The sequence below is a fragment of the Vanessa tameamea genome, chromosome 8 (assembly GCF_037043105.1).
Source record: "Vanessa tameamea isolate UH-Manoa-2023 chromosome 8, ilVanTame1 primary haplotype, whole genome shotgun sequence".
Classification (NCBI taxonomy): Eukaryota; Metazoa; Arthropoda; class Insecta; order Lepidoptera; family Nymphalidae; genus Vanessa; species Vanessa tameamea.
The window spans coordinates 12,627,535-12,644,018 of NC_087316.1; the positions used below are offsets into that span (position 1 = coordinate 12,627,535).

Consider the following 16,484-nt stretch of genomic DNA (forward strand, 5'->3'; position numbering starts at 1 on the left):
AGCTGCTTACTCAGGGTAACTAGACGTCAAAAATGTAAATTTTTTTATAGATCTGGGATTATAATCTTTAGTGTTATCCGTTTCCTTATAAGCCACCCGCTGCCACCAGTCTAATAATAGTGTCAGCGTCTTAATGAAAGGCTTTTAATTTTTATATTTTTATTCGTGACTTAATTTCTATACATTCATTTCTCGTGGTCTCGTAATAGTAAAGCTGTATAATAGAAATGCAAGTAGCATTTTCATGTTGAATCGCAATTGCCCTGTTCTGGCCGAAATATTAATCAGTCTTCCTGGCCTCAGTATAGTTACTATTGATAACTCATTTTTTATGTCATTGGTAGTTGGGCAATGAGACCTAATGGTTAGCAGTCAACATCGCCGTATGATATTTTAATGATTTCTCTCATAACCGATTCGCCACCAACCTTGGGAACTGAGATATACACTGGCTGAATCACCTTTCAAACCTGAACGCAACGACACTAAGTATTACTGCTGGCCGGTAGAATATACATATATCATAAGTGTGTGGTACCTACCCAAACGGACTAGCACCAAGGAAATATATTTGAATCTTCTACTCGATTTTGTAACATACGTCATGTCATGTCATGTCCAAGAACATAAATAATCTAACTGAGATATTACGGAAAATCTCCAAATGAGTTGTACTTAATATCGTTTGTGTCAATATTGTACTCAATCGAGAACACATATAATAAAATTGCCTTCTGATCAGCATTATACTGCGCCCTGTTGTTACCCACTCCCTGAACTGCGATTAGGTTTGAAACTATTTTCGGTATACGGCCTTCCAATAACAACTAAAGGTAAGGAATTTTAATAAAACCTTCGCCTGAACTTTTACTGTGTGCATAATTGGCTGATGTAGTGCCTGAATATGCCAGTGTTATCTAGAACAAGAGAAATCAAATCTTATAATATTTCTAACAATGCCACAGTCTGGGCGATGTTGATTACATGCCATCAGATGGCTTTTGATTTCTATTAACAAAATAAAAATATAAAATCAAACTGCCTCTGCCAAAAATACATTTTGTAGTTTTTCTCGCAATAGTTAAGTTTAAGCCATTACATATCCTACATATTTTATTTTAAACGTTACGCCTCCGATGAGTTGCTGCTCCTTTGTTTTGTCTGTTAATTTACTAATATACAAACAAATTTGGTTAACATCACTGCTATGACGTCGTATTATATGACCAAATATTTTCTAAATCGGCTGTTATCTATAATTCATTGTACACCTTTCTTGTTTATGTTTATGTAAATGTTATTTATGTGTGTGTAATTTTTATTTCTTATTTTTTTCAATGACGTAGGGCGACCCATATACCCAAAGACATTGGCACCGTAAATTTTTCTAACAATACCTTATATCGCCAATGTGACTCCAACCTTGGGAATCTTTTATCTATCCTTGTATCTGTAGTTACAATGGCTCACTCCACCAAATATAAAGATCTTATTAATCTTTGTATTTGTTTCCTTTTATGATATATATGTATGTAATCTTATTTAATGAATAAAAATTCTCCAGACACCTCTTGTATTCGTTACCTGTTAATTCGTATCGTATCTGATCCATTAAGTAGTCAAGGTGACCAATAAATTCTGTCTTCATTCGGATAGCCATTGGGGTATAATGGGATCATTTGTCCCAATAAGTAATTATTGTAAATCACGCGATGAACTTTTTGGCTGTTAATAAGAAATTCGTTCAAGGTCGACAATCTTTCACGGAGCTCGTTAATTATATACAGAACCTGTTTATAATTAAGGTCTCAGGTCAGATCAGATCTTATAATGTATGTTTTAAAAAGTTTTGAACGTTACATCTTATGAATATGTAAAATCAATTTCATCCATTATAATCATCCTCCTGCCCTTATCCCAATTTGATTTGGGATCGGCGCAGCATGTCTTCCTCTCCATACTTCTCTGTCTGACGTCATCTCAAAAGTAACATTATTTCCAGCCTTTCGGACATGTGAAATATTTAAAAATAATTGTCTATGAGGAAATATAAGTGTCTTTTATTAATTTTATTATATCTGTAATAGTCAATACATGTAAAGTAAATTAGTAGTTAAACTTATTAAAACTTATTACTGATAATAATATCCTTTGTGGTTTTGTTCACTTCGAATTATTCTTAATATTATAATATACTAGCTGTTACCCGCGGCTTCGCTCGCGTAAAATATGAATATATTTACAAATTAACTTAAAATGTTACGTTTGTTATAACATATTGGTGTGTATTTCAGCCCTTAGGGTACATCCGGTACATCCAGAAACGCTTAATTGCGAATCAACTCATTTTTAATCGGTAACCCAAAATTAAAATTTTGAGTTTTTAACTTCAAAATGACGGACTTCCATGCAGGTTAGCTGCATACGAAATGTCAACAACTATTTTTCTCTTTAGGCCTAAAATATCAAGAAACGCTTAAATACGCATCTACTCATTTTTAATCAGTAGCCCAAAAATAAAGTTTCATGCCTCTAATTTCAAAAATGACGGTCTTCTATACAAACTTTCAACCCTTATTTCACCTCCGTAAGGATAGAATATTCAGAAACACTTAAGTATCTACTCTTTTTTAATCAGTATCCCGAAAATAAAGTTTCATGTTTCTAACTTAAAAAATTACGGATTTTCATACAAACGTTCAACCCCTATTTCACCCCTTTAGGGGTAGAATTTCCCAAATTCCCTCCTTAGTGGGTGTCATGATATGTTAGTTTATAAGTGAACAGCCTTAAATATAAGTTTTATGCTTCTAGTTCTAAAAATGACAATACTTTCAACAACTTACAACCTTTCATGCCCCTTTTCAACCCTTTACAGCACTTTTTTCCAGGTAAAAAGTAGCCTATGTTCTTTCTCAGGCTCTAGATTATTTGTGTACCAAATTTCATTTAAATCGGTCCAGTAGTTTTGGCGTGAAAGCGAGACAGACAGACAGAATTACTTTCGCATTTATAATATTAGTATGGATTATAGTTTCTATGTCATAGGTATTACTTGCATAATAATTATTAATTTATATTTTTACAGATCGAGAAATATTAAGAAAGTAAGCGAAGTCGGGCGTCAATGGGAATCTTGTAAGATGAGCGTCATCGTTACCACACCGTGCGAGCGTGACGGTCGTTCTTGAAAAAGGCAAGGTGATACTTTTTATATGATTCTTTGCTTCTATAGTTATGCGATTTCCGTCAGTGCTATTTTGTGCTCTAAATTAATTTAATTTGTCTCTGATCGTCATTTGAGTAAATAGTTTTAGAATTAAAAAGCTATCCTGATTGTAATTAGTTTCATGTAGAATTTATAAGCCGCTTACTGTTCTAAAGTTTATTGTACAATTAAATTTTGAAATAGCAAAATAAACATAGCAAATTATTAAAACAAAGCTCTTGCGAATTTTAACAAATTATAATGTTAATGTATAATGTTAATTATAATAACACAATATTAAAAGTGGTTTAAAATACGAATTAAAAAACAATTGAAAAAAAACTATAGAAATCATTTATATGATTTGAGTGTAATTATACTATAATTCTATACTATAAATCTTGAATATTGATGAAAAGTATAGTAACATTGTCTAAATAGCTAGGCTAAAGCCTTCACTCCATTTGCGGAAGGATTTGAACGTATTCCATTACGATGGTCCAATGCTTAATTAGTTGATGAAAAAAAAAATGGATGGTATGTGTTTGCGAAATACATCGTTTGGTCTTGTGCATAAACTCTTTCTGTTTTCTTTATTTGAATATAATAATTGAGTGTATAAGGAATTAGAGACCACGGCTCTTGTGCTCACAAGAGAAAGAAGTGTAAAATAAATATCGAATAATGTGAACTGTCGTCGCGAAGATGCGCAAGATTAAATTTAATACCTTCTAATTGGTACATTTATTTATGGTTTACAATATAAATTTCTCTTAAGCTTTAGCAACAGGCCTAAAGGTTGATCCAACAAGATTCCGAATGTATATATGTATTTTTTGAAGACAACTCTCATATCTCCTTCGTTGCAAGTTGCTGAAGCACATCAACTTCCAAACCGTTCAACCGATCGCCATTAGAATTGGTATTTATACAAACAGTCGTCTACCTATATTAATCCTATATAGATTATTTATATCTGACATGAAAGGTGTGGCACGAATTATTTCACCAATATTACGTAGGACGAAGAAGATAAAATGAAGGTTAAAAAATGAATAATAGGCACGCTTATGATTTACTATGAATAAATTCGATTGAAATTTATGATGCAATTGTGAAAGCATCTGTTCTCCGTATCTTCCTACACGATGTATTCGTCCGAATAAATGTCAAACACTTGCAATACAACACCTCGAACAATTTAACACATTGTAATCATAATATGGAATCGCAATATCTTATTGAAATTTAAATTTAAATAAAATCATGTGTAATTTCAGGAAATGTTTCTTAGTCTCATGATTATCATCATCGCCCTCCTTTTTCTCTATACGAACTCAAGTGTTCTTTTTTTTTAAATTGGATTAAAATAAGAGTCCTTATTGGTATTTTATTGTAAAATTTATAATAGTACCCAATAGGGTAGCAGCACAGCTATTATGTTATGAAAGTCCTCATAGACCTTTGACAAATCATACTCATTACGCAAAGCAATTACGTCAGCTATTTCACAAAAATACTCCGGTGACAGTCATCAAGGTTGCCGCGCGCCCAATCTTATTTGATGTTTCGACCTCATTATGTGCGGCTATGAAACCGGCGACCTTTTGTTCAACCAATTTGCTTAACAATTGTTCTTCCTATTTACCAAGTATGATGATTATGACTATAAGATTTGGTATATTATTTCGTAATTTCAAGGTATGCGTGGATTTGTTGAAACTGTTTTAACTGAACCAATAATTGAACTAGAAAATGCATATATTTTAGATTGGGTTGAGTTACGCACGTTTCGAAAGTTGTCGAACCTTCGGCTTCATTGAAGAAATAATGAACTGAAAAACAGGACTCAACGGACGGAAATCGCTATGAAAGTTAATTACAAAAAATCTAACAAAAACACAGGTTTCATGGCTTAGCGTAATTTCTTAAATCGTGTATATACTAATTTAATTATGTAAAATAATACGTCTTAAAGCAATCGTCTCAAATATTATTACTTATAAAAAAAGACAAAACAAAAATGCAGTGGTCTAGGTGTGTATTGCCTCCACGTGCCTTCCAACTTCCCATTTGTTCTTTGGAACGCGGTTTTTAATTCAAGAAAGCAGCTGAATCGACTTGAATATTTTTATAACGTTAATTTAACGTAATTTAATATCAAAAAAATATTTTAAACGGTTCCAAATTGTAGCATTAATATACTGAATAAACTTAGTATTCAGGTTTGTTGCTTAGAATATCTTTGTCTGACTACCCGAAAATTAAGTAATTTGTCTTCGATTTCCTAAGCAATACTTAACGTCATGTTATGCGAGAGTTGAGATAGCCTAAAGTCAGTCACCTATCTGGTGCACCTAAGTATGGGTTGTAAGTTTTTCACTTTTAATGAGAGGTCTTTCGAATCCACGTGGAGTACCGCACGACGCATCGGTTGCGTTGTGTCAAAACGATCTCATATACTTACAATTTCATATATTGATATTATTATATATAACTTATCCCGTAATCGATGATGAAGGAGAAAGAGGCTTTGATTAACATCAAGAGGAAACCTACACTGAGATGAAGAAATTAACTCAGCCACGTATTAAACACTTCCAATCCGTACCGGTGCTGCGTGGTGAAATAAGCTCCACTTCTTAAGGAATGATAAATCCTTTACCAAGTGTAGACATAAGGGCTTTACTAAATCTTTTAAATCCGAATGAAATGAGTCAATACACAAACTTATCAACATCTTCAAATAAATATAAAAAGCTAAAATCATGATAAACATATACTGTTTTTTTATATTATTATCGCATTTTGCGATTGACAATGCCACATTACGATAAGTAATACTAGTATTTCCGTCGAGCGATATCGCCGTTTTGGTAAGTAAACTTTACCAAGTTCAATCAAAAGGGAAATAGGAATACTGTATAAAATAAAAATGGGATGATTAGTTTCGGTAAGCTACCTCATACAAATAAGCTAAATATATGAGTAACTAATTGCATAATAGATGGCCGTTGGGTAATACAATCATAGGCTAATGATAGTGTATCGGCAATAACGTCAAGTGCCTTTTCACTATCTCTAGATTAGATAAAGTCCAGTCCAAATGTTTCAGCTTTTTGTGATCGAAAAAAGATATAATACACTCTCTGTGTACATATTTTATTGTATAAACTATTCGGTGATCCGACCCCACCTTCTAATATGTTCTTGTAAACATATTGATGATCATATTGTCATTATCTCCATTGAAACTGTTGCTAATAATTGCTGTTGATTTTTTTATAAAATTTATCAATATTCTCATCAACAACTATTTTTATCATTAGATTATTAAGTACAATTAATTTTATCGCACGAAAACTTTTTCTAAGATTTGTAAAATACTAGTAATTTTGTTCCAGATGCATTTACAAATTGAAGTTATACTTCAAGCAGCTATATTACTCCTGATATGGATAGATTCACCAATTGCCTATGGCCAGGAGACCTACGACACAACGTACTGCCCAATCGGATATTCAATTTTCTTCACAAAAAGTAAAAATACCCCATATTGTTTTCGACGGAAAGGACCAGAAACATTCGCAGACAAATACAAAGATTGTGCCGGAAATTTGTACACTTCCAAATTGTATAATGAAATGAATATTACGAAACCAGATTATGTGATATGGACGGAGTACAAATCTATGCATCCAGGGGGACTCTTCGTCGACTGGTCTAACACGAAAACTATCGGAGACAAATTCGACGCCGTCTATGATGTCACAATCGATCCTACATTAGATTTAGAAGAAGAGTTATGCCTAGTTATTGACCCAGTTAGCAATTATACTGCAGTGAAGTGCAACGAACAGCAATATAGTTTCTGCGTTATTAAAGCTTATGATTATAAAGATAATACTAAGGGCGAAGGTTGTGAAGGCTTAAAGGATTCTTTGAGGTTTTGGAGTCCAGAGTCCACATGCTTGTCGGCCTTGACTGGGGTTGGGGGTGGTGCAGTTCGAGCGACATGGAACCAGGCCCAGGATCTTTGTACGAAGAAAGGAGGTTCACTACTGAATCGTGGTTGGAGACTCTCCAATTACCCAATGTTTCGAAATTCAGGAATAAATTATACATATCCGTTGGGTATTGTAATGAGCTCCGATTATTCCCTGTTGAGATATGATGCGACAAATGATCATAGTGAGGTAATTTACCCTTAAAGTGTAAGTTAGCTTAGATTCAGAAGTTTTGCCTAATTTGCCAATATTTTATATAAATTGATGTTTTTTATGACCGACTGTCTGATTGGTCTTGTAGTTTATTTATAAGGATCGTGGATCCTGAGATCCTGGGTTTGATTACGGGTCTGGCCATTAAATTGTTTTTATGGAACGGAAGAACAGAGAATTTATGAAATGTCTTAACTAAATATGATTACAATGTAATTATTTTTTTCAGATACCATTAGGTGAATGGAATTTTCAAAATTTCTTTTACTACAATGACACTTTGTTTGGATCTCTTCATAATGATATTTGGAACCTCGTAAATAGTTCTTATATTTTCTATGATGTCATTTGTGAACACTCTGTTCCTTTAGAAGACTTAACTTTGGATGTTGCCATTGATTTGTAAGCATAGCTTCATATACTATTAAATTATAAATATGTAACATGTTACTTATAGGAATAGAAATAATGTTTGTTTTAAATCTTTTTATTTCCTTTATTAAATACTTAAAGTAGAGTATACTTGCAAATATTTTTATAGCAAACTAAGCAAATTGCTAAAATACACTTTTTTCCTGATAATACCAAGATTGATTTATTGTTCCATTAGTACAATTTAATTTTAATATTGCATAGAGCCTAAAACATCCCTTACTTGCGTAGTTAAAAAAATATAATATTTTGTTATAAATTGATTACCTCATTTTTAGGGAAAACAAATTGACATTGATAACTAACGATACATTGAGCGGTGATGATATATACTGTTTTACTGATTCGGTAAACCGATATCCAGTAAAGATTAACAAGAAACGTGTCGACGAAACGAATGAGTTCATCTTAAAACCAAAAGATGACGGGTACTATTGGTGTACTCATATTAATACCAAAAAATATACAGTTAAGGAATCAAAAAAGGTTTTATTCGTTAGAGAAAAACAGTCACTTATTAATGTATACGCCATAAAGTTAAAGAATAATAAGCTGTACAAATTGGACGATTTGCCAAAACTTTTCAAAGTGTGGGAGGCGAAGTTGAAGGAGTACATATTTTATAGAACAAAATATATTAACGTTTATGGCGAAATAAATTCCAATATAACGGAAGATGTTTTGAAAAGTTTTAAAAATTCAGTATTTGTTCAAAACGAGAAAACTGTGATTCTTAAGATGAAGCTAAAAAGATTGTATATGGATAGGCGAACGGTTCTGGTGCACGTTGAGTTGAGTCCTGACATGAAGCCGGTTACACCAGGGTTTTGGGATCAAATGGAGATTTTATCGATGAAGCCAGTTTTTTACTGTAAAGGATTTGATACGATTCCTCAAATGGCGCTTGGTGAGTAAATAACTTATCAAATGCTTGAATAATCCTAACCTGAACTTAGACGATTTTTTACAGAAATTATTAGTTATCTGAGCTTCTCGCCGGTTCTTCTCGGTAGAAATTACATTCCGAACCGGTGGAAAATACCCGTGTTTAGTTTGATACAATGGTTTGAAATGACGATTCAAAAGTGCCTATGAAAGCGTATTTGAATTTTAGTATTTGTAATTATAGTTTAATTGTAGAATTTATCTTATTATCTTATCTGTGCTCATTTGTTCAGATCAAGGGCTCGCAACTAATTTAATACATGTTACTTGCATAAAGTTTTAGACATCATTGTTTGAATTTGAAATTTCAATAAGTAGGTTTTACAGTATTCTTACTTGGTAGGGTTTTGCAAGTCCGTCATTGGGTTGGTATCATTCTCTCATTAGATATTCTATCGCCAAACAACAGTACTCAGTATGAGAGTAAACCAGTGTAACTACAGGCACCAGGGACATAACATTTTAGTTCCCAAGGTTGGTGGGCGACCATGTATGTAGGCGATGTAAGAAATGGTTAATATATCTTACAGCGCCATCGTCTATGGGCGGTGGTGATCACTTACCATCAGATGGGTCATAGGCTCGTCCGCGAACAAATGTCATAAAAAATAATAATTAGGAAATGAAACAAACTTTTAAATGTTCCTTTAATATAAGCCATATTCCAATAATCCCGTTTTGGCAATTTCAGGAGAATCATTCGACACTGCTGCGTGTCGAACTCACACGTGCGTCGGAAATTTCAACGAAGGCGTCCAATGGGTGACCACTGCAAAAGCCAACTGTACCACGTACGTTGGTATCGACAAGACTTTTAGAATGCAAGACGATGGCATAGCCATCGTTATGCCTTCTGTGGTCCCATCATCGGTGAGTAAAATATTTTACTATTTACATACTATTCCTTATTACACGTTTCGAAGTTGCACCTCTTCTATCTTTTTACTTTTTATCATTCAAATAATAACCAACACTTTGTTAATAATAATAACTATATAATAACTGTTTAAGATTTCTGATTAATATATTTATGTGATTGATAATTTATCACGATGACCTGATTTTCTTAATTAAAGAAATATACTGAATTTCCTACATCGCATGTAATTAACCAATAACTAACAAATTATAGACGACAATATCTCTACCAATACTAGACGACAGTGATAGTTCTGAAGAAATATACGAATCAATAACAGATGATATCATTAAAACATCTACAACACTAGCAGATTATCGAAGTAATGTAACGAGTGAAACAGAAACAGACGAACCAACTACAACCAATGCAACAATAAGCACTACTGATATAACTGTAGATAGTACTACAGACAGTGTTGGTCTAACGTCTGATAAAGATAAACCGTGTACAGAAACCACTACATCCCCACCATCTTCTACATCTTCTACTCCCATTGTAAGACCGGTAAGTCCATGAGACTTTGTATAAACGTTTGTGTGTTCGGTTTTTTAACGTTATGTCTTGGTATACATGAAATATTTTTGCAATATTAATGTTATGTGCAAGAAGATTTCACAATGTTGCTTATTTATGTCGGATACTATATTTGAAGTGATGTGATGTTAAAATGGCGATGGCAAACTTTAAAAATTAATAAATTTTCAATACGTACCTACTTACATAATGTAAACCTTCTTAATTAAAATTGGAAGGTTCGATGTTCGTCGTCTAATCACATCAGAGCATATTATACAGCATCATATAATATTTGCAAGAATTAAAGTAATAATAATACATCATTCTAGTGAATTTTTGAAGAAATTAGCGAACAAACAAGACATTTTGAGCGATTGCCTATTTTCTATTTTTATTTCGTTAAAGTGGATGCAAATAGTTAAATAGTAAGTAAGTACTAAGGGCATATGAATTGTATTTTTCACGTGTGTACATCTTTAATGACCTATTTTTTAATTGGAGGTAAAGGTAAATTATTTCGGTAAAATGAAATAAATAGCAGTAACGTTTACTTATATTTTCCCCAGCCGGAAGAGCAACTGGAGCAAGTTCTTCAAGACCTGGATAGGTTGGTGAACAATGGCAGTACCCCCGTGATGGTTGAGGACATCGACGACGTATTCAATCAGGTAATTTTTGCTTATTATCAATATATTAATATGCAAAACAGTTAATATTTTTTATTTATTCTCTGTTTGTCAACGGACTTTCTTTTTCTGATTTGTAGTTATTAAGGAGGATTATATTAGTGTTATCAATAGGAATTTGTAAGTTAGAAGAAAATCTTCGAAACAAGCAAATATTTTGATCTCTTGATTATTACGGTCGAATTTTGGCTGCCGAGTAACTAATCTTTTTTAATAATATCAATAGGCTGACGGGCACAAAGGCCAACAATTGATGATACGTGGTCACCAACACCTTTAGACATTTGTGTCGTAAGAAATAATAACTATTCCTTACATCGCCAATTCACCACCATTGGGAAGTGAAATGTTATGTCTCTTATGCCTGTAATTAAATTGGCTTACTCACCTTTCCAATTTGAATGTCACAAAAGATATTTCAAATAATTAATTCTATTAATATTTTGATTTTTTTTTAACTTCTACGTATTTATATTTTTATTTTGCAATTAAGCTGTTAACTTTTTTCCAATCAAAATAATCGGAAGTGACCATTTTTTTCTACTACCCTTTTTTCATAAACTGTTGGCTTTTACCTAGTTTCATTAAGAAGTTTTGTTGTATTTGCTTTGTTAGTTCAATATCCACAAGGACTTGTTGTGAAAGCCAGTTGTCATCTTGTTTTACAATATTTGTTTGAGGTGGTCGAGTGTGTGGGGTACATAAAAAATAATTTGTGAAAATTTTAACATATTTTAATAGCCTCATTGAAAGACTTTTACAGGGGTATTGGCTTTAGGCGTTTACAAGCCATTCAAGTCCTAAACAATTTCGCATGTTTGCATGCAAAATTGCTTAGGACACGCATGATTTAAAATAGACAGTGTGAACAAAAGTTTGAACCATACGACTAATATGAAATATTTACCTATAGGTTACTATTATAGGGGTAGCCCATTTATATTTTACTTCCCGGCAAGCATTTTCTGCCGTCTTAAAATTGATCCGTCTTATATATTATCTATGTTATATTTATAAAAAAAAAACACATTTTAGGTGGACGACATCCTACAAGTTCACGATACCCTGGAAATTCCAGGACAATTGCTGCATCTGCTGGATCGACTCGGTTCCGCCATAGAACTGAACGGCTCAAGAAGTGCAGCCGCCGTTAGAGGAAACATTGCATTGTTGATGGCAGATGCCAATCCTGGTCATCCTGTCAGGGGTTTGAAGATAGCAAACAGAGATACTGATGTCTTTACGGATGACGCTTTTGAGATCATTTCAAGTGAGTTTATTTGAATATAAACATTAATATATAAAATAACAATCAATATAAATATTTGATGGTAAGTGGTCACCTCTGCAAAAATTGGTAAGTAGTAGACCTATTAATATTTAACGAGTGGATACTGAATTCATAAGGAATTCGTTTTGTTAAAGAATTTCAGTAGAATTGTCTACGTAAACGCCAATTCGATATTGATACTATCCGCAAAAATATTTGTTGTTTGTATTTAGTACCGGATCAAAGAGCAATACATTTGCGCACGACGTTCGGTTCGTCGCGCTACGGAAATTGGTATTCACTGAGGATGTTATATCTCCGACGATGTGACTGTGGCAGTTCGACGTCAATATTAATACAGATGATAGAAATTATCCAATTAAATGAAATAAAAGTAATTTGTACGCTGAATTTTAATAGTAGCAGCGATCGATACTCGAAACATCGACTGAAAATAACACGTAGTTCTAAGCCACGTCTTTATGATTTTCATTTTCTTGTATTATACTAAAATGCATCGCTTGGCTTTCGATTTAATTCAACACTGTAACATGACTATTCAAAAGTGATTTTATGATCCTAGTTGAATAAAGAATATGTTGATTTCTTATCAAGGCTTTAAGCATGTATAAGTAAAAACAAACAGTTACTGTACAGATCAAGATTGCGTGGAATAGTGGCAAGAATGCCAGCAGCGTTTCCCTGTTGAATCGCAAAAATATGTCATATTTTAATATCATTATCATTTCAGCCGAGAGACATCTCCTGCTGCACAAAATATCCCCCTTCTGGCCAAGGATCGCCAGCTATACTTAACCGGCGACCTTTACAATATTGACGATTGCTTACTAAATCGAACAATTGCAATAATTTTTAGCTGTACCAAACTCAACAGTCCTGGACTCGGAGAACAACGAGGTAGTAGTCCATCTCCCGCAGTCCGTGTCAGAAACGTCTCATCGCATTAGCTTCGTCGTATTCAGAAACGACCGAGCCTTCCAGCCTAACGAGGGACTGTACTCCGTCAACAGTAGGGTCCTGAGCATCAAGGTCGGGGAGGTCACACAGTTCGAGAACGGGGAGGTAAGATTTGTTGTTTAGAAATTTTGATAAATTATAGGGTCATGGTCCGATTCTTAATAGTAATTTGCGCGGGATTTTTGATCCAGGTTAATTAATTATTGTAATTTCTACAGCCGCTTGTTGTAATCAAATTGTCTTTAATTGTAACAACAGATGTATGTGTTGAGTTGAGACGAGGGAAACTGTATGTATATCTTTTATATTATAACAAAAGGATAAATTCATAAAGTACTAGCTGTTAACCGATCGCGTCGTTGGGCATTTAATGAAAAAGGAAGGAAGGGTTAACGATTTTAAAATATAATAGCCTACCATCTACAGACGATTCGGCGTCTTTAGGCCATGAACCGATACGTACCGATACGTTCAAAGAAAAAATATACTATATGTATATAAAGTGATGAAGTATTAAATAAGTTGATATTTTTGATATAATATTTAATCCTAAAGTAACTGTCGACTCTATTATTAAATTTTATTTAAACCATGCTGTTTTTTTCAGGTAATTGACATCCATCTTAGCCCTTTGACAGTAGATCCGATCCGTAATCAGAGTCGAACTTGTGCTTACTGGGAATTCCTCAATAATGGATCCGGTTACTGGTCGCAAGAAGGTTGCACTCTTATCCGCGCCACGCAACCAGGTATGTTGGATACTTGCAGATGTACCCATCTCACTCACTTCGCCGAGGTGCTTTTCCCTCGAAGTGTCTTCTCTCAAAAGGATGAGGACATCCTGGAACTTCTCACGATCATCGGTTGCTGCCTTTCCCTATTCGGATTAATATTTGTGGGAGTGACAGCCGCCATCTTCAGGTCTTGGAGGAGGGACTTCAACAACAAGATCTGGCTGCAACTCTGCATAGCTATTTTTATGGTAGCACTAAGTTTCTTAATAGTAATTTTCGCGAAATTCGATCAATGCAATGTATTTTGTATGCTCACCGGTATTGTTTTGCATTATTCCGTACTCGCCTCATTCTGCTGGATGTTGGTTGCGGCTGTCCTATCATACAGGAGATTGGTTCTTGTCTTTACTAGAGACGCTTCGCACAAGTTGCTAAGAGCGTCCGCGTTTTCTTGGGGAGCTCCCTGCGCGGTCATTGGCGTTCTTCTCTCAATCAACCCTCAGTCATACGCGGGTCCATTCGAAGAGAAGACACCCAGTACATCCTTTTGTTACCCTTCCGGTCTCGGTCTCTGGCTAGCGGTGTACGCACCGATAGCTCTCATCTTGCTAGTGAACTGGACGCTATTCTTTCTAATAGTACGTTCCGTGTTCGCATCCAGAGGTATTCAAAGGCACGGGGATACGAACGAAGCGTTGCGATGCGCTTCCGTCAGCTGCTTGTTAGTTTTCTTATTCGGTTTGCCTTGGATTTTTGGTCTCTTCGCTTATAATGTCGTCGCTGCTTACTTTTTCACGTTGACAGCGACATATCAAGGTTTGATGCTGTTCCTGTTCTTCGTCCTCGGTAATAAGAAGACTAGGGATTTGTGGTTGAATAAGCTTAAGATCAAGCAGACGCGTAAGGTACCAGTTACGTCATCGACTTATTCTAATAGGAGTACCGGTTGGAGGGGGGGTACTCAGGGCATGAACTTCGAAGCTAAAGCGTCAAAGCCCAAGTCTCTTGCGCAGGATGACTCTAGATTCTCTTGACACAAACTAAAGAAGAGATCTCCTTGAAAACGAGTTTAACGCTACTTAGACGACTTGATTTTGTCGATTAAAACACTTTTAAAATTTTTTCTTGAATACTTTTTCTTTCTCTTTTTAATCGACACTTTTAGAGAGACTTTCTTCTTTCCTCATATCTAGACATCGGGTTGATCCTCAGCCGTCGAAGGATTCATTCGTTTCATTACTGTTGATAAAACATCAATTATTTCATCATGATTAGACCTTTTGGCACTTGAATAGGGCTACTTTTCTGTAGGATAGTTTGACTCTAATTAATAAATTGTTATATGAAATGCCATACGTGTCATTTCTATGATTTCACACTTGGAAACTTTATACATTTTGGTCGTCGAACTTCCGAAGTTCCTGCATTACTTTAGGATATATATGTACCTACATATATTGTACCTACTCGTATATTCAATATTCATGAAATGTTCGTTTTGACGATCATGTGTTTTTTTAAACACTTTTGGAAATATTTTTTAACTTTTATAGGGACACATTCCTGTATTTATGTTGAAGATATATTAATGTTCTAAATTTAAAATAATTCTGTAGTAAAATAGAAACGCAATGGCGAGGCTTGATACGAACTTGCCTTTTGAACTTTAATTATTTTCAAAATATCGATTTTCGATATCTATCTAGTCGTACGCTTTACTCGTAAGTTTTTATTCAGTAATAGGAGTAATAGTATAAGTATATGCATATATTAGCATATTTATTTATACAAGCATGCATATATGTTTTGTAGTTTCATTCTAAATAAATAGTCGAATCACATCAGTATATTGCACATGTTTTGTCAAAATTTTTAACAATTAATTTATACTTTTTAAATCAATATTGTATACGAGTATATACATTTTTTTTTCACCTATGCAACACGTAATATAATTGTTTACATATTGTTTATTTAAATGTGCATATTCATTCCTATTTACTGCGTCATGTATGCATGCATGCTTGAAAGTGTTCATTGGCTAATATTTTTTTTTATTCGTAATTACACTTACAATTCATATCAGTATTACAATTTTATTTTTACTAATACATAGGTAATAAAAATAATTGTACTGTGTCTTTTGATTCTTACAAAGGAACATAATAATTGCAGTAATTTTTTATAAAGAAACATATTTGCTTGTCTTTCCCATGGTTCTGTTATGTCGTGAAAACGTAACAGACGTACAGAGTTATATTTTTAAACATCATGGATTGTTGTTTGACTTTTACACTGACAGCAAGTTTTTATAAATAGAACTTGACACTGACATTTGCATTTTTTGCAAATCTATTATAAAAAAGAGGCAAAGGCGTAACTTTATTGAGACTCGAGATGTATAAATAGCTCATTGCGGTGAATGAAGTCGATGTTTAAATCTTTAATCAATATAAAAGTATTACATTTGGTTATTGATAGTCTAAAATCTGAAACCGGTTCTGAAAGATCACGAAGAACTTCCGGGAATGACACTTCGTCATTCCCAGAAGTGTTATTTCTATTTATTGATA

At 33.8% G+C, this 16,484-nt stretch overlaps 1 protein-coding gene across 3 annotated transcripts in view; it reads left to right on the plus strand.

The window, feature by feature from the left end:
• LOC113404752 (uncharacterized) overlaps nucleotides 1-15,057 on the plus strand; it is a 38,558-nt gene extending 23,501 nt beyond the window's left edge. Inside the window, exons 2-11 of one of the 3 annotated variants that reach the window (XM_064215714.1) lie at nucleotides 3,089-3,196; nucleotides 6,613-7,404; nucleotides 7,658-7,830; nucleotides 8,139-8,767; nucleotides 9,497-9,675; nucleotides 9,938-10,231; nucleotides 10,810-10,911; nucleotides 11,965-12,199; nucleotides 13,077-13,282; nucleotides 13,785-15,057. In XM_064215714.1, coding sequence (XP_064071784.1) covers nucleotides 6,613-7,404; nucleotides 7,658-7,830; nucleotides 8,139-8,767; nucleotides 9,497-9,675; nucleotides 9,938-10,231; nucleotides 10,810-10,911; nucleotides 11,965-12,199; nucleotides 13,077-13,282; nucleotides 13,785-14,945 — 3,771 coding nt within the window. In that variant the 5' untranslated portion in view covers nucleotides 3,089-3,196 and the 3' untranslated portion in view covers nucleotides 14,946-15,057. Of the gene's footprint in view, nucleotides 1-3,088; nucleotides 3,202-6,612; nucleotides 7,405-7,657; nucleotides 7,831-8,138; nucleotides 8,768-9,496; nucleotides 9,676-9,937; nucleotides 10,232-10,809; nucleotides 10,912-11,964; nucleotides 12,200-13,076; nucleotides 13,283-13,784 lie in introns of all 3 variants that reach the window. The other 2 variants (XM_064215713.1, XM_026645753.2) reach the window with 2 other exon arrangements.
• Nucleotides 15,058-16,484: the final 1,427 nt, after the last annotated feature.